We start from the raw sequence: 19,301 nt of genomic DNA, 5'->3' as shown, positions 1-19,301 counted from the left end.
CACACCATCTGGACTTGAACATATATCACTGTGCTTTCATCATCGTTGAGTCAAAGTCATGGAATCTCCTACCTAACACCGCTATGAGAGCACCATCTGCATGAGGACTGTAGCAGTTCAAGGAAAAGACCCAGAACCACATTCTCAGGGCAAGCGGGGATGGGCAGTAAATGTGACCATGCCAGCATCATCTACATATTGAAAACTAAACAAAAAAACTGCCAACTTAAAAAAAGGAAAAATAGAAACAATTGCACAAAAAAAGTTTGTCCGCCATTTTTCTCTCTCACAAACCCATACATCCAGGCCTCAAAATAAGGTTTCTAACATGATAAAATCAGAAAAATTACAAATTTCACAACAGAATTAAACTTACCTAAAAATTGTTTTTATTTGTCTCAGAGTACCTTCACTAACATTTTTAATTGGAAACCTGAGCCTCTCTCCAAACCTGAGCCTCTCTCCAAACCTGGGCTGGCAGTTGACATTTTCTCCAGAGCTACAATTTGGACAATTGAAAGAAGTTACCAATTAAACCGATGCCTGTAATTTCCAGGATACCTCAAACTAACTGTGTACAATGTGGAGGATGTTTAGCATGCATCAGTATGATTCAGAGAAAAAGGAAGCCTTGGGCTATAACACTACCTGTGGGCTTGTTTCTCCAAACGATTTGAAAAGAAGCTGGAAGATGAATATTAGAAGCTTTTTTAAGGAAGAATTCTTCAGTGTTTTTAGCAATGCCTCGATTTTAAAATTCTTATTCTCGTTTTCAAATCCCTCCATAGCCTCACTCCTCCCTTTCTCTGTAACCTCCTCCAGCCATACAACCCTCCGAGATCTCCGCGCTCCTCCAATTCTTGCCTCTTGCGCATCCTCGATTTTAATCGCTCCACCATTGGTGGTCGTCCCTTCAGCTGCCTAGGCCCTAAGCTCTGGAATTCCCTCCCTAAACATATCTACCTCTCTCTCCAACTTTAAGATGTTCCTTAAAACCTACCTCTTTGACCAAACTTTTGGTCACCTGTCCTAATATCTCATATGGCTCGATGTCAAATTTTGTCTGTTAATGGCCCTGTGAAGTGCCTTGGGACTTTTTGCTACATTAAAGGTGCTATATAAATGCAAGTTGTTGTTGTTATTGAATGAGATCAAACATTGATTGCTCTTCATTCTCCAGGCCAGAATAACGCTTTGTTTTTTTTTAATATGTCATTGCTAAGATCAGGTACAGGTTACAGACATTCTGGCCTTGGCTATAATGCTGATGGTATCTGATTCATTTTAACACATTACTATCAGGATTATAATTGAAAAACCTAGGCCTCCATCTCCTGTGTCAATTAGGGTACTGAGAGACTTTCTCTACATTTCAAATGACCACCTTTGTTTATATATGCTTTTTCTTAAGTGTTATACAGAAATTCGCTAACGATATTTATAATTGTCTATATTTGCATCTAACATGCCACAATTCCCGTGTCACTAATTGGCCAGCACACTTCTTGACTGGTTTAAATTTCATATTTGTAAAAGAGCAATGAGTCAGAACTCTAACTATGAGCAGTGACAAAAATCCAGCAGTTTAAAAAAAAACAGAAATTGAATGACTCAAATTGCTAACCTCTGGGCCCGACTCCAAGCAGGCCCTAAGCTCTGGAATTCCCTCCCAAGATCTCTCCGTGTCTTTGCCTTTTTTTTGGTTGTTTGTATATTCGGTGGCCTTGTAGGTAACACCTCTCTGTCTGCACACTGTGATTGCCTTGGCAACGGGCAGTTGGAAAGACTATCTGTAATCACCAGGTATTGTTCTGTGATTTATAAATGCGAAGGGTTCGAGGATTTCATTTCCACATTCACCTGAGGAAGGAGGAAGCCTCCGAAAGCTTGTGAATTTCAAATAAAATTGTTGGACTATAACTTGGTGTTGTAAAATTGTTTACAATTGTCAACCCCAGTCCATCACCAGCACCTCCACATCATCTCTCCCCTACTTTGAGACGCTCTTTAAAATCTACCTCTTTAACCAAACTTTTGGTCACCTGTCCTAATATCTCCTTGTGTGGCTTGGTGTCAAATTTTGTTTGATAACGCTCCTGTGAAGTGCTTTGGGACATTTTGCTATGTTAAAGGCGCTATATAAATGCAAGTTTTTGTTTTTGTTGTTGTTCTGCTGACCCTGAGAAAGAGATGGGAGGAGGGGGACATGAGCACCTGTAATTTATTTTCATAATGAAAACTCAGAACCAATCTCTGTTTACATTAAGATATGTGCATGCAGATGCAGTGGGTAAGAAAATATTAGCTATTTATTTTACTAGAACCAATCAAAAAACACTTGCTTCAATACCTGAACGGAAGTTTTAGACACTGTTTTAAAATTCTTTCAATAGAAATATGCATCCCTCCTCTACTTCCATACGGCAACACTCTGCACCCCCACAACAGCACAAGCTCAGATTCACGATAAGCAATGCCACAGCAGATCCGTTAATATACATAAAAGTGTTGTTATGCATGCAAATTTCTGTTACATTAAAAAATATATTTAAAAAAGGAAAGCAATTAGCCTCTAATTGACTGCAGCATGTACCTATTCACAGCAATTAGACTATGTGGCCCTAAACAGGGAGGTAAGATCAAATATAACTCCATCTTAGCTACAGGGTGAACAATACATCTGACTCGATGTAAGCATTGCCATGGGAAATTCACTAGTAAGATATTTTAAAAATTCACATACATATGAACATCAACAATTGTATGCATTTTTACAGAACGAACTGTGAAACTTTGAAGTCACATACAAATGATTACAGTCCACTTTTAAATGATTGCAATAAATATTTATTCACAATTTAAATATTTCAGTAAAGTAATTTTTCTATACTCATTCTCAGGTTGTGGACATTGCTGGCAAGGCCGGTATTTATTGCCCATCGCTGGTTGCCCTGATGCAACTGAATGGCTTGCAAGGTCATTTCAGAAGGCAGTTGGTGTGGGATTGGAATCACATATAAACCAGAACAGGTAAGGACAGCAGGTTTCCTTCCCTAAAGGACGCTGGGTTGGGTTTTTACGACAATCTGACTGCTTCATGGTCACGTTTTACTGATACCAGCTTTTTTATTTCCAGATTTTTTAATGTGAAATCAAATTCTCAAACTGCGATGGTGGGATTTGAACTCCCGTTCTCTGGATTATTAGTCCAGTCCTCTGGACTACTAGTCCAGTACCATAGCCACAATGTACCGTACCCATATATTTCAAACAAGTAATATAATTGTTCTGAAATGCTGCAGTTATTTTACCACAAATACATCCCTTATGTCCATCCCAGTGTAAGGGAGTCTGCATAATTAATCTTTTGATTGCTAAGAATCTCAAGAACCTCCAGTGTTTTTAGTGGTTGCTGGCTGGTCAGTTAGGCTCTAATTTGTCAGAAGTTCTGGCTTCTTCAGCAAACACACAAAGCAACCGTGCTTTGGCTATGAGAATTCAGAGAGAAGTGCCACATCCTCCAGAACAAAACCACTGTAATATGCTGGCATAAATGCAAGATGATGTTGGGTAAGATATGGCTATTAAACAGGACATGCCAGAGTACCATACATGTGACTCTCTCTTTAATTTCCAAATTGAATTCCCCTCTCCCTTCCCCCACCCCCACCCAAAGCGATTAATTTGATTTAGTACATATTTTGTGTAGAAGTGCAGCTGAAGGGACTTAAAATAGCTAAAGAATATTTTTTCAATTCACCAGTTACATCTACGTTGCAATGAGTTCAAAGAGGCTACTTTGTGCTCAAGTCTATTTACAGTATAACCGATGGTAAATAGTGGCTTCCTGCTGGGTTTTTTAAACATTTATATTACATATTACATATATATGTTATTTTGAAATCATGAAAGAGAAAGGAAACCCCATCTATACTTACGCGGCATGATGCCCTGGTCTGCCAGCTGTTCGCGGGTTCGCCGTTGCTGGAGCCGGAGCTGGAGAACTGTGACAAAAACAAAATTTGCAGAGATCAGGAATCAAGCCCGCCATTATCATCCATGAAGTGTGTTTGGTGCAAGTAGCAATGGCAATTGAACTGTGACACAGGAATCTAAGGTTCGACTCTGATAAGGAGGAAGTCCACAGTACCTGCTTGAGGTCAGCCAGGTAGGTGGCATGACACTTCAGGAGACGTATTTAAAGGCAATTGACATACCTACCGCCACTGAAAAGCCCCTCCCCCAACCCCGTGTCAAGAAGTTTCCTAGATGTATGTTAATCTTTGGAGATTTTAATTCACATTTGCTGGCTTTTTGAAAAGCAACAGTGTGTTCTGCCAGAGCCTTATCTTCATACAAATTTCTTTTACTATAATCTCTTGGTTAGATAGCAGGTTTGTAGAAAATATGTTTTACATTGTAGTCGCTGAATATCTTTGAATAACCTGGCTTTTACACAGGGAATAATACACCGTATTAGAGTGTGTTAACAAGGCAGTAACACACCTTGGGGTTTAAGTGACATAAATAATCTACAACAACAAAGCAAAGATCAAACAGTTTTTAAATGTCATCTCAACCCTGAGATAATTTACTGCCTTGGAACACAGGCCAGAGTGTATTATTCTATGTGGTATATAGAAAGAGAGTCAACTCCCATTAGTTGTTGTTGTGCCAGGCGTGAGTTGTGGGGAAAAGCACGGACAGCAGCCTAATGCAGCAAACTTGTGTGACTGGACAAATCGTTTTACGGCACCATATGATTTTCACAAACAAAAATCATTGCACTTCATAATTTGGCAACCGGGTAAGTTAGGATTTAGTTTACTGTCTGAGATAGCAGAATATAGCAATAAGTGCACAATTTAGCATTAACTGTTATGATTCTGTGACGAGCAGGGAGTGGGCACTTTCAAAGAGCTGGCACAGATATGATGGGATGAATAGCTTCCTTCTGTGATGTATGATTCTATGACTCTAACTGCATATAAAATATGAACTGAAATTTAAGCTATTAAATGGAGAGTAAATCTGGTTAAGAATCTAAGTTGACCAAGATTCCTCCCCCTTTCCAATTTAGACATATTCTCCCTTTACTTCCATTCAGGAGTTCCTCTGCCAGAAAGCATCCTCTGAGGAAAGGGTATTCAGGGTCATGGGTCTCCACAATTACTACCAATGGAGCTCTGTGATTGGTTAACAGAAGCTTCATTTGCAATGGAGCACACCAGTTATGGGCTCCGTCAGCTATTTTTTCACAGATGCTCTGCGCTGTGACCAGTATCGTTCTTTCGTCACTTAAGTTGTTGCAGAAAGGCAATATGAATGTGCAATATGAACTGGAAATCCAGAAAGAATGCTACAGGCATTGCCCATGTTTGACCTGCCGCTGCTGGTGGATTGGCAGAAAGAAGCAGGCATCAACATTTTTTTAATAAAAAGCATTAAACACGTGAGATTCATACAATTTAAAATATGGACAATAAGATTCAATGCTGGTCTGACTGACCTTTAGGAAGTGCAAACAGGGCACAATTTCTAGCGGTGCTAGTCTGAAAATCAACCTTTGAGCTCAGAGAGGTACAGCACTGTACTTCTTAAAGGACACACCATCATTGAAGTTCTATTGCCTATGGGTCATTTTGGACATCAGTAAAGGATTCAGTAGGTGTTTTATGTACAGCTGCATTTATTCAACAAGGGCCACCTCATGGTCTGGGCATTTCTGTGGTTCAGGAATCAACCACAGATTTTATGTATAATATATATGTGCGTGTGTGTTGTCTTTCACTTACTTGTAGAAAACGCATGTTAGCAAACCCACAAAATCTTTGTGACAAGGAGTCTAGATCATGTTTTTTTGTGGGAGCATGAACAACATTTCAATTAGGTTGATACATAAACAAAGCTAGGCTTATAATGCTGCACTGAGGAAGTGCTGAATTATCCTTTTGGATGAAATGTTAAACCGAGGCTCTGCCTTTTATGTGGAATTATAAATCCCACAGCTCTATTCAAAGAGCAACACGGAGTTCTCCTGATGTCCTGGCCAAGATTTCACCCTCAATGGATACCACCATTCATCTCACCGTCTTTATGGGATCTTGTTTGGTGCAAAAATGACTGCTGTGTTTGCCTGCATTGCAACAGTGACTAAACTTCAAAATAATTCCTTGTGCGTAAAGTTCTTTGGGACTCCTGGAAGAAGTGATAAGGCACTACACAAATGCAAGTTCCTTCCTTAATGGTGATGGCCATGTGTTTGCAATAGTGTGATACTCCCTCTAGTGGGCTGGCTAGGAACTAACAAAACACTCAAATGGCAAACAAGGTTCAAAAGTTAGATTGAGATGCTCTACTAGACTTATCTCCCAGGCCACTCCAAGATTTAAAAAAATTGATAGTAAAATAAATTACAAAAGATGATCAATTTTAAAATTCTTCATTTCCTCCTTTTTTTTCTAATTTTGTCGTGTTAACTGAAAAGGTTGTAATTTAATCACTATTAAATTCTGATACTTGAATCAAACCGGAACAGAAAATCACCATTTAAGTATTTAAGAACCAACCCTGTCGGTATCCACGACAACAGCTGCATACGAATTTGAAGAAATGTGCTGCTTTTTGAAGACAAACAAAAAGCACACCCTTACAAATATATCGTTAGACAGGATGCACAGTTATAAACACGTCTTTTAAACAGAATCACGGCAGTGTGTGGTCCCAGCACAGAATGTGGAGTAGAACAAAAAAAAAATGAACACCGAGAGGTCAAACACTAACACATTACAACGATAATTCACAGTCGTGCTGTCCAGCAACATTAAACTCTGTTAAGAACTTGTTTACCGTATATCTGCCTCACTCTTAACCGGCCATTCAGAAACATTAACGCCAAAGCACTATGTGCAGCTGATCCAAATAGCTTGTGTGTACTTTATACAGATGTTGCTTTACTGTTGTTGAACAGTTAATCGCCTCCAATAGGCACAGAATATATCACAAATGTCAGGATTCGTGAACATTTTCTTTTAAAAAGGTACAAGTTTTACATACACAGATCTAAACAGTGAATTCAAAGGAAGCAGCATTCTGGATCCTATTTGTTACTGAACCACCAACGCCCAATAACAGAAGCCATAACTTGTTTGGAGACTAATGACTAGAAGCAGTACGAGCATTTAGTAGCAACCCGGCAACAGCTTACAGAGTGCATATCAATTCGGTTTGATTTTTAAAAAATGAGAAGCAGCTAAGCTTAAAAAAAAGCAAAGTAAAAATAATATATTCAAACCTCCTTTTAATCCCTGAGAGATGAAATAGGAATGAGGGTGACAGCTGCCATCCTGGTCTCCGTGTATTTTGTAAGGTATGAACCCTGACAGGTTGTCTTGCCTCTCTGAAGCATCAACCATGCTTCATTTCTTAAAGGGTCAAAGCTCTACAAGCACCCAATTGTTATTAAGTATTATTGGAGGCCCCAGGTCCCACTAACTGTCCCCATACTTCCGAGTGTTTCCTTTAGAAACCAAAATGAATGAGAAGGGAAACTTCGTTCAAACTATGAGATCATTCCCAGCACACCCTCCAGTGCTGTGAACCTGGAAATAATGCTTTTGCATTCATGTTGGAACCTGCGTAAAATATTTCCTCACAAGTCCCGGCTGTTCTTTAGGCCACGAGGCTGAATTGATGAAGTTAGGTCTTTGGGAAAAATCATTTAAACAAAAAACCTTTACAAGACAGGCTGCAAATTATACTTTAGGGTGAAGTGCTGAGGCCTCTGGACCGGTTACTGGAATCCGACTAGATGGTTTATACACAACTGATTAAATTAAGGTGACAAAAATAGTACCACCAGTTGTCGGCTGTGAATAAAGCTGCTGAGCAATTGCACTCTGGCCGAAAATATGTAACTTGCTCCCCCAGCTGAAAACTGTGCACAATTTACACACTGTTGTTGGTTTTGCCACTGGTGCTATATCACTGTTAATACTGCCAGAAATAAAACACTTTCGGAAACAGCTTTACAAAGTCAACCCTCTGGGGTAGAAATTGGTCTTAGGCGGTGGTGCAAAACAGGTAGTGTTCCGTCGGCCGCTTGTTATACGCCCCCCTTATATTCAGCTCCATTGCAGTCATTTGAATTGAATATCAAGTAGGACGTATAGCGGATAGCCAATCCGATAACTCTTTATTTTGTGTTACTGCCCAAAGGCCAATTTCTATCCCTTAAAGTTTCTTAAAAGAATATTTTTGCCCTGCACAAATTTGCATTAATCCTGCCTATGGCTTTTCATAAACAAAACTGCTCTTTGGACTGATTAATACAAAGCGTAATTTAGCAATGGTTCTATAAAAAGCTTTAATATGCACTTGTTAATAAGCATTGCGCAAAAGTTATGTGCTGCATATATAGTCAGAGAACTATGACTATATATGCGGTATCTTTCATGGAATCCCACACTCACCTGACGAAGGAGAAAGCCTCCGAAAGCTTGTGATTTTCAAATAAAACTGTTGGACTATAACCTGGTGTTGTAAGATTCCTTACATTTGTCCACCCCAGTCCATCACCGGCATCTCCACATCATGACGACAAGGTGTGTGTAAGAAGCCTAGGGCAACTTGTGTCCTCATTGCCACCTCCCTATGTGAAAGCTTTTTCTCACCTCTAGACCCTGATTAGGATTCAGCTGAGGCAAAAGGAAAGTATCCATCTCTTATATGCTTGTTACCCTTGAGTATAGAAAATTGAGGGATGATCTGATCGAGGTGTTTATAATGTTAAAAAGATTCAATAAGACAGATACAGAGAAGATATTTCCCCTGATGGGGAAATCAAGAATAAGGGGACATAATCTTAAAATTAGAGCTAGGCCATTTAGGATGGAAATTAGGGGGCACTTTTTCACACAAAGGGTAGTAGAAATTTGGAATTCTCTCCCCAGAAAAGCTGTGGATGCTGGAACAATTGGAGCTTTCAAGTCTGAGATTGATAGATTTTTGTTAGGTAAGGGTGTCAATCGATATGGAGCTCAGGCAGGTAAATGGAGTTGAGGTACAGATCGGCCATGATCTAACTGAATGGTGTAGCAGGCAAGAGGGGCTGAATGGCCACTTCTGTTCCTATGTTCCTATATGCTACAGATCCTACATTAAATGAGTTACATAAATAGACAACTTAGCACTGAGAGGCTGTGTTTTGAAAATTACAAAATAAAACTGAAAGCTTTTAAGGTGGAAATTCTGTGCTAGCCCTACACTTCGGATGCTCTCCTAAGAGGTTCAGTTACATTACAAAGGCAGTCTCTCCCAAAAGAGAGTTTTATTCTGCATCTGACTCATTAAGTAACTGACACGAGAGCACGTCATGCTGACAGTGGGTGCAAAGTGAAAAGGCGTTCCAATCCCATCACTCATTTCAACACGCATGAATGTACCAGAAACCAACAAAATCTCCGAAAACCTCCAACTCTGCACCTACCTCACAACTGTGGCGTTCGCGTGAAGCAACCGTTATTAAAGCTGTAGTGTAAATCCAAACCTGATTCCAGAATCAACACAAGACATCAGCAGTCCTTTCCATTAGAAGTAATTGCACAGAACTGCAACAAATTTTGCAAGGCTGCTATGCAGATCATGAGCACAATGTTAAGATACGATTTTGGTATATTTGAAAACGTGGTCTCACGGTGACGGTACTTTTCAACAGTGACGATGTTTTTCAAACGCTCTCTTGCTTTCGAATCAAGGTTTGTTGGCAGTAAATAATTACTGATTTATCAGGTAGTCACCTACTAGTAACAAGAAGTAGAGAGAGAAAAGAAATCAAAGTGTTGCCATTGACGACTAAAGCGATGCTTTTTGAAGATAGATCACATGTATCTTTTTTCTGCACTATTAGCATTTTCAGTATTTATTTTTAAAAAGGACGGTATTCTGCATCTCAACAGATGGCTGGGATTTGGAAACATTTGAGAGGAGTACAGGCGTGGTTGTTTAATTAAAACCATGCAGCTGCCAAGAAATCTTGCTGTTACAGCTCATCCTGATTGTTACCTATCAAACTTCCTGTGCGTCAGCCCTTTTTAAATTAACATTTTGTGCTGTTTATTAATGTAGTAGGTTGTATATATTTTTATAACTGTAGTTACAATTGTTATCTACAACTGTACTGGCGACAGTTGCAGTATACCACAGTACAGTGTGATGTACAGTACCTTGGGTGTGATGTACTATGATTTGCTAATCTCTTGAGCTGTGCGTTTCCATTCTATTCTGTCTTTATTATGAAGCTTTTTCTTTGCCCTTTTTACTTTCCCATTTTGCTCATACCTGCCTGAACTACTCCCAGCCAGACCGCATTGGAGAGGGTGAGTCAGTCACAGGTGCCTTAGGAATTCCATTCTTTGGCTTTGCCAATTGCACATGCACTTCCACAGAAAGCCCTGTCTAGCTATATGGGAACTGTCAGATTTCTAATGGTAGTCAGGGTATACAGTAACCAATTTTTTGGAACCATTCTGCTCTTTCAGATGTCAGTTGTGGCTCAGTGGTAACACTTTCGCCTCTAAGCAGAAGGTTGTGGGTACAAGTCCCACTCCAGAGACTTGAGCACAAAATCTAGGCTGACACTCCTGTGCAGTACTGAAGGAGTGCTGCACTGTCGGAGGTGCCGTCTTTCGGATGAGACGTTAAACTGAGGCCCCATCTGACCTCTCAGGTGGACGTAAAAAATCCCATGGTACTATTCGAAGAACAACAGGGAGTTAGAGTTATACAGCACGGATAGAGGCCCTTCGCCCTATCGTGTCCGCGCCGGCCATCAAGCCCAGTCTAATCTAATCCCATATTCCAGCATTTGGTCTGTAGCCTTGTATGCTATGGCATTTCAAGTGCTCATCCAAATGCTTCTTGAATGTTGTGAGGGTTCCTGCCTCCATAACCCTCTCAGGCAGTGAGTTCCAGACTCCAACCACCCTCTGGGTGAAAAAGTTCTTTCTCAAATCCCCTCTAAACCTCCCGCCTTTTACCTTGAATCTATGCCCCCTTGTTATAGAACCCTCAACGAAGGGAAAAAGCTCCTTAGTATCCATCCTATCTGTGCCCCTCATAATTTTGTACACCTCAATCATGTCCCCCCTCAGCCTCCTCTGCTCCAAGGAAAACAAACCCAATCTTCCCAGTCTCTCTTCATAGCTGAAGCGCTCCAGCCCTGGTAACATCCTGGTGAATCTCCTCTGCACCCTCTCCAAAGCGATCACATCCTTCCTGTAGTGCGGCGACCAGAACTGCACACAGTACTCCAGCTGTGGCCTAACCAGTGTTTTATACAGCTCCATCATAACCTCCTTGCTCTTATATTCTATGCCTCGGCTAATAAAGGCAAGTATCCCATATGCCTTCTTTACCACCTTATCTACCTGTTCCGCCGCCTTCAGGGATCTGTGAACTTGCACACCAAGATCCCTCTGACCCTCTGTCTTGCCTAGGGTCTTCCCATTCATTGTGTATTCCCTTGCCTTGTTAGTCCCTCCAAAGTGCATCACCTCGCACTTTTCCGGGTTAAATTCCATTTGCCACTGTTCCGCCCATCTGACCAACCCATCTATATCGTCCTGCAGACTGAGGCTATCCTCCTCGCTATTTACCACCCTACCAATTTTTGTATCATCAGCGAACTTACTGATCATACCTTTTACATTCATATCCAAGTCGTTAATGTAGACCACAGATCCCTGTGGTACCCCACTGGCCACAGGCTTCCAGTCACAAAAACAACCTTCGACCATCACCCTCTGCCCTCTGTCACTAAGCCAGTTTTGTACCCCGATGTCCTGGCCAACATTTATCCCTCAACCAACATCACTTAAAAACAGATTATCTGGTCATTATTACATTGCTGTTTGTGGGACCTTTCTGTGCTCAAATTGGCTGCCTTGTTTCCTACATTACAACAATGTCTACACTTCAAAAGTTGTAAAGCACTTTGGGTTGTCCTAAGGTTGTGAAAGATGCTATATAAATACAAGTTTTTCAAGTCTCTCTTTATATTTTCCTCTACATTAATAGTTCACTCTAAAGTTGGAAGGTTGGGAGAGCCCATTTAAAGTGCACTAAGCCAGCACCTCTGGGCTAAACAGAGGGTATCATTCAGGGTTCCCACTTCTGACCGCTTTCCAACAATCCCTGCTGGAAGTATGTGGCACTGGGTGAAGACAAGACCCAGCATAGCTATGATGCCCCTTGTCCCATGCAGAAAAGTCTGCTACACTCAAGGTTAGGGTTCCCAGATAAATAACAGCCACTTGGGTGAGGTGCTAGAGGGAGCCCAGTCTCCATGAAATGTATCCCAGCAAAACTGAAAGACGCAGAAAATTAGTGAAAAAAAACCTTAAGCCTGCTCCATTCTCTTTTTGATGCCAATCTCAGCAGTGCTCCTACCTAGTATCTTTCAGTACGAAAGCCATTGAGAACTACTCCATGGTCAACATGCCATGAAGCCAGCTTTAGTTCTGCAAGAAAGGACTAACCCATAGAGTTTTATCTCCCTAGCCTGGGCTGTTTGTTTGGGGCCAGTAAACCTCCCTCCACCCACTTCCCAATGACAGAAGTGAGTGATTTAAAAAAGTTATTGGGTCTTTATTCCTTTTTTAAACAAAATCAAAATATGCATTGCATAAATTTCCATAAATGCATAGATATGAGATTCTGAGCGACAGGCTGGCAAAATGGATTACCCCATTGTGCTTTCATCGCTGCGATCTGCATTCAAATCCAAGAGGACTGATGGGCCAAAGGCTCCACTCGATGTTGTAAAGGGACCAACAAATGAATTTGGACAGTTTCAGCCAAGCTTCTGATGGGCATGGAACCCCATGCAAAATGTTAACCTGTCTCTCACATTCAGATAGTAACTAACCTCTAATTGTGTTTCCAAAACTTTGTACTTTTAAACCTGTTGTACACTTGGATTTCAGGGGTTTAATGAACCGAGACAAATCTTGGTTCCTCTCATAACATCAGTGCCTTTTACCATTTTTTTCTATTGTTGTTGCAAAACTTGTTAAGGTGCCACGTGTGTTGATGAATACTTACAGCCATTATCCACTAACATGGACACAGATGTGTGGGGATGAATGAGCTGCGAACAGTTCCATTTGGCACCTGGCTGTTCAGCAAAATTCAAAGTAAGTCAATTGTCTTTGAATTTAAAAAAAACATACAAGTCATTTCACTTGTCTCAGTTCTTTAAGCTACTGAGATTCAAGCGAGCTTTGATTTGGGGCCGGGTTTGAGGCTCCTCCCAATACAAGGGCATTTCAAGAGCTGTCACCACATGCCGCTAACCATAGTTCTGCACACAAGCACAGATTAAAGTACAGTTAAGGCTACGAACGTAGAATTTTCCACCAAGAATGAATCGCAGCCAACACTGGACTGAAAATGCAGAAGGATCTGATAAATTCAGGCACTAAGGGGAGATAATAAAATAAACAGAGGGATACCAACCCCATTTAAACTTGTACTTGGATGAAATCTAATCCTGTTTATTTTGGGTGCCACTGGGGTAATGACCTGAACATCATGCTCTCATTCAATATTTATACTGGGCAGTCGAACAAAATATATATTCTGGATGTGGCTGTGCACTAGTGCAGTAAAGCTGAGATTATGGACAAATGCCAACAGGTTGACGTCAGGTGTTTTAGATGTCACCATGTTGGCATTTGTGCTGGCTTAAAAGAGTAATGATAATAGGGAGTTGCTGTGGGGCTGCCTTGGGACAGCATTCAACTAGCGCAATCTGATGTCACACTGGTAGCTGCACACCAATTATACATTCAATGACTGGCATTATGCTCGAGACTAACATCGCAATCAAAAGGGATGATGTTTTCAGAGTAACCTGAACTAAAAAAAAGGCTTTCTATAAAAACACAACAAAAATAAACATAATAAACGACCTGGCAAGTTACAGGGGCAGCAAAACTGTTCAAGCTAAACTTAGATTCTACTAAAATACCACTTTGCAAAAATTATATTGTCGAATTAAAATTGAATTCTAATCCTTATATTATAGTTCAGAAATGGTATTATTCCAATCCTGTCGCAAATACTATGTTATACACACCAAACTTGACACGAGGCTGCAAGCAATCTCACATCTGAAATGTGTTAAAATATTATACCATCACTATTTAATTATATGGATCAATGACTGTTAATTGTCCAGTGTTAGTGCGTTTCCAAAGATAAATCAATTCTCATAATGATGCAATAAATGGGTAGGAAACAAATAGGTAATTCTGAGATGTGTGAACTAAAGTCCAAATCAAAAAGGTATAATGTTTTGTGAAATAATGCATTTTGTTTTTGTTCAAAACATTTTAAGAAGCTAGTTCAAGAATGCTGTTGGCATATATTGTAGGAACCTGATTAAAATAGCCATTGAACTGCATAAACCAGTCAATAAAATAACCTAATTAGTCCATAACTACAATGACAAGTTCACTGCTATTTATTTAAGTAATATTTTTCTATCATATATTCAATGGATTATACAAGAGAGACGAATATTCCAAGAAAGCCTTGCCCTGAGACAGAATAAAAGGGGGCAATGATTGATTTGTTTTCTGGTACAGAGTCTATCCCATTACCGTCCAATAACTAAAGGGCATGACCACTGACTCCTATTATAAACACAGAATCTGACAGCTGACAGCCCGACATTCAGTTCACTGAGGCAGAACTGTGTAGCACAGATCACAGAAATATGCTCTTAAAGACAAGTCAGTCGCACAGCGTGATAAATCAGCGTTTGGAGCTTTTAAAAAAAAGTACTAGATGACTTTTACTGTTCTATGAATCAAAGTCGAAAAGATAAAACCTCTTTAATCTACCTGCTGCATAGACACTTTAAGTTATAATGTTTTGTTGCGTTATCCCACAGTTTACTCTTAACTCGTGCTGCTGCATGCGCTGTGATGGCACTTTCAGTGTTTTTGACAGTCTACCAAAATATGAGAAAGCTGCATTAATATACTTTAAAGTAGTGCATGTTTTCATTTCAAGAACAATATTACATCATAAATATTTGTGCAGAACATTAATGTTCAATAGAAATTCCTTTTGCAGTGAAAATTCCTATTTGGTGACAGTTTTCTAGTTCATTAGTATTCACTGAACAGGAATGTACAGTCCATTTCCATTATCTACATGCCTCGCTAACTATGAGGGCTGTTACCCACGCAGGGTTGATCTTCATAATTTTACATATTACATTTTTTAAACTAACAAAAAACAATCAAAACTTACACTATTTGGAAATGCAGGAAAAAGCTGAAACACTCTTGCTGAAATCAGAATCATGAATGAAATATGCAATGTCAAATTCAATTATAATTTCTTTCAGGAAGGTGGCAGTGTTGTCACAATGTTGAAGAGTTGCACTGTTACACTTTTAGTATAGGCAGATTTCATACAACAAACAAATACTGGTAAAATTCATTAGCTGCACGTATAAAGTAGTAATTCCTGTATATAATAATCCATTGGCATTTTTGGTTATGATGGAGGACAATGCAAAATGCACAAAAACTTACACTTTAGGCTTGCAAACACATAAATAAGTTTTAAGCAAATTAAATAATGATCCTATTTGCTTAAATGACACTGTTTTAATTGACCAGTCCTTATAACAACACAAGCATTTATTGACATGCAAACTTCTGTCTCACATTTATAACCACTTCATTTATAACAAGTGCACAAACCCATTTACCTCCAATGTAATGTTGTCTGAAATAAAAACACAGCTAAACTGTACAATTTATTTGAAGGTTAAAACCTAAGAGCGTTCAATGGGCTTCGTACATCCACTTGTGTGTTAAAATCTGCCACCAAAAGGAAAAACCTTGAAATGCTGGTACTGTGAGGTGGTTTTATTAGTAGACAAATAATGAGTAAAGGCCAATCAAAACCAAAGATACACTGTTTACCACTGTTTACCAGCAACGGTAAATTGGTTTTCAAGGACACATTCACAATATTATTGGTTTTATTCTGTTCTACTCCTGCACTGTCAACAGGCACATTAGGAGAACCTCTTGTGCTATTTGAAAACATCTCAGAGGCTTTAGGTTCAAAATCAGCCTCACTCAAACAAACAACAATAATTACCAAACAAATAAGCTTGAGAAGGTCAGAAAGAGGTTAATTCTCTATTTAAATTATGGCAAATACATACATGATTGATTTTTATCTTATTTACATCTAGCTTTTGAGAGCAGGTAATTAAGTAAGTATGCTTATGAAAAAGGTGGCAATTATAAATACCTTACAAAACACTAATGCCTGCCTATTTATTGCAGTTTGGAAAGATCCACACAACATCAGCACCTAATAATACAACTAGAAGTAGATTGGTAGCAACATGTTACATTTTTAATTCCCTACAGGTTGGATGCAGCTATTGCTGTGAATGTTCTGCCCTGCAAAATCTAAGAGTCTAAATTAAAACTGAAATAAGTAACAAGCAAACAAAGAACTTAGAAAGGTAAACAGAAAATTAAGAGAATGTAAGCGCACAAAGTTTGCTGGAAGGTAATGCAATCCAAAATGAACCTCACTAGCTATCAGACTGAAATGTTTGAAAGAATGCAGTTACAATATAAACTAAGAATCATGTCTTCACTCTAATGTATTTCACTGGAATACTGAAGTAAGAACTAAGGTTTAAAAATGACTTATGTACACATTAAAATTACAGCAAGAGTACTTATAATGCAACAATTTATACTCTGCCTTACCTGATCTGAACTTGCTTCGGATCAGCAGAGAATGTTCTGAGCCCAAAAGTGTCATGTTGATAGTTAAGACACAACAGACAATTCCAGTAAAATCGGCCAAGACCAGAAGAAGCTATCCTCAATTTATCAGACCACAAGTTGGCTCAGACAAAAAAAAACAACTGACCACTGTAAGTGAGAAATAAGAATTCGTCCAAAAAAAAGTTTCTCTCTCACAGATGCACACACTACTTGGCTTTTGGGCTTTTGCAGCAGGGGTAGCTGTGTGCAGCGAGAAACTTGTGAAAGGCGTTTGGTCCCATCCACCCCCGACTAGCAGACAGCAACTGATTACACTGCACGGCGCTGCACTGGGAAGGACTAATTAACGTGCAGCCAGCCGGGACCCTCCCACCACGGAGGGTTTCACTATCATCATCATCACAGCGTTCTTGGCTCCTGGCAAGCCTGTGCTCGGGACTATCAGTTAAAGACTTTGGAGCTGATGATATCTGATCCTGGAAAGTGCCCGTGGCAGCTCGTCAAGGAGAGGAGGCCGGGCTTGTTGCTCCGGACAGTCTCGTACTGTTAATAAAGCTCAACAGCAGTTGTCACAAGACAGCGTTAGAAAGAGTCAGGCAGCAACTTCTGTTGTTTTATTTCCCCCTAAGGGGGGCGGAGGGGGGAGGGGGTGGAATTAGAGTTGCTCTAAGTTGGTGGGACATCGTAACTCCGGGCGAATGATTAAAATAAACGAAGTAACTTGAAAAGATTCACATACACTAACTATGGTGGTTCCGATTGCTAGACTAGGAGCTGCAGATAACGGAACGGGCTGTTTATGGGTTTATAATGCGGCATGTTGACAGTCTTTAATTGAACGGTTTTTTTGGTAACTTCTGATCAACTACAAAGGGATATTAAGGGAGCCTTACACACAATCCATCAGGGCTTTTCACCATTAATACCTCCATAACTCATACAAAAAGCAAAGTATAATTTAAATACATCGCAAACTCTCAATGTGCTTTTTGCTGCTTTTTAATGTAATTTAGCCCACATATTACACAGATTCTTAATGCGCAGGACGAATTCCTTTTTTTAAAAAAACCGTTTATCCATAGTTTGGTCACATTAAACTTTGTAAGTTACCGTTTTCGATTCATTAAAAAAATAAACACTTATCAAACTGAAACACGAGGTGGCGTTTGATTTGGCCATTTTCTTTCGTTTTCCACCCAGGTCCCTAAAGGATTTGTTTGGGAGAGAACAGCTGGGAATGTACCAAACTACTGCAGTCCTCGGCTTCACATATATAGGACACAAACAGGCGACAGGATAGATGTGAAACCATTCATCAAACAGACGCCTGCTACAGCCCTACTGTATCCGCCACACCAAAAGGCACCCCGCTCCTTTCATTCCCATTACAGGGGAGATTGTTGGGCACGACACGGTCCTGTCCAGCAGCGGGGCTGACATGGAACCGAAAGACAATCTGCAAAGAATTCGTCACCTCCGCACTGCCAAATTGTTGAGGGATTAACAGTGTTTTTCAGAATTACCTGCACGGATGCAGCCAGAGATTAACGGCACAGGAAAACATAATGTGTAGGTTTACAATTAAGATTAAATATGTATGTATATAGAGCCATATATATATATATATATATATATAGAGAGAGAGATAGATATGTAGAGCGAGGGAACTTTTTAATGCTTAAAACCTAATGTAATAATGAGAGGTACTGAGGAGTGCATCCACACTACAACTGCAGTCTTAGTGCAAACCGGTGTCGCTTCGAACCGATGCTGTAGTTATAATTGCAGCCTGAATCCGATGCCAGGGCCCGACTTGATAACAGAACGAAGTGAAGTTCGCTGGAGGAGGGAGTCTCGTTCTTTGCTCCGGAATCACTTTAGGCTTTTACACCCCGATTTACACGCTGGGCTGCGGTGCAAAAACTGCTTTGGCTTTGGAACAACTTGTGGAATGTTAGTGCATCGTTAGACTCAAACTTCCCATATGACAATATAAACCGCAGCGGCGAGAATTTGAGTTCTGGCCTCAATTTATACGCCAATTCTACGGTACAGTTTATGCCCTTAGGATGCGGTGTTTGGCTTTACATCAATGTAAAAATGTGTGGTATTATTGAAGTGTAAAGTTGCTGAACTGATGATGTGTCGGCATTTTAGCGGCTGGTGAGAGATCAGCTAAAGGAACTGCTCTCACTGCACTTCAGCGCTGCATCAGCTTAAGTATAATTTCCTCAGGGACTTCTCCCGCTCCGCTGCCGTAACTTCGGCGGTGGCACTGTTTCCGCGTGTAAACGGGGTCACCGCCGAAGTGACAGCAGCGGAGCGGGAGAAGCCCCCCAAAATTTACATCTTGTCAGTTCCGCAATGCTCTGAGCAGCAATCAGATTCAAACCGGTACCTGTAATATAACAGTGCCCTTTTTTATGATTTCAACTTTGAAGATTCATAAATCAATCCCCACTTCAA

General features: G+C 40.1%; 1 protein-coding gene across 4 annotated transcripts in view; it reads right to left on the bottom strand.

Moving 5' to 3' along the window:
* The window catches only part of LOC137341237 (myocardin-like), a 635,026-nt gene that overhangs the window by 108,724 nt on the left and 507,001 nt on the right, over positions 1 to 19,301 (bottom strand). For 3 of the 4 annotated variants that reach the window (XM_068004310.1, XM_068004312.1, XM_068004313.1), the window contains exon 6: positions 3,939 to 4,004. In XM_068004310.1, the coding sequence (XP_067860411.1) occupies positions 3,939 to 4,004 (66 nt within the window). Of the gene's footprint in view, positions 1 to 3,938; positions 4,005 to 16,814; positions 17,136 to 19,301 lie in introns of those variants that run through there. The other variant, XM_068004311.1, reaches the window with a different exon arrangement.

The sequence above is a fragment of the Heptranchias perlo genome, chromosome 23, assembly GCF_035084215.1.
Source record: "Heptranchias perlo isolate sHepPer1 chromosome 23, sHepPer1.hap1, whole genome shotgun sequence".
NCBI lineage: Eukaryota > Metazoa > Chordata > Chondrichthyes > Hexanchiformes > Hexanchidae > Heptranchias > Heptranchias perlo.
Note: the sequence above shows the minus strand (reverse complement) of the source record. Positions and strands in the feature narration are given on the sequence as shown.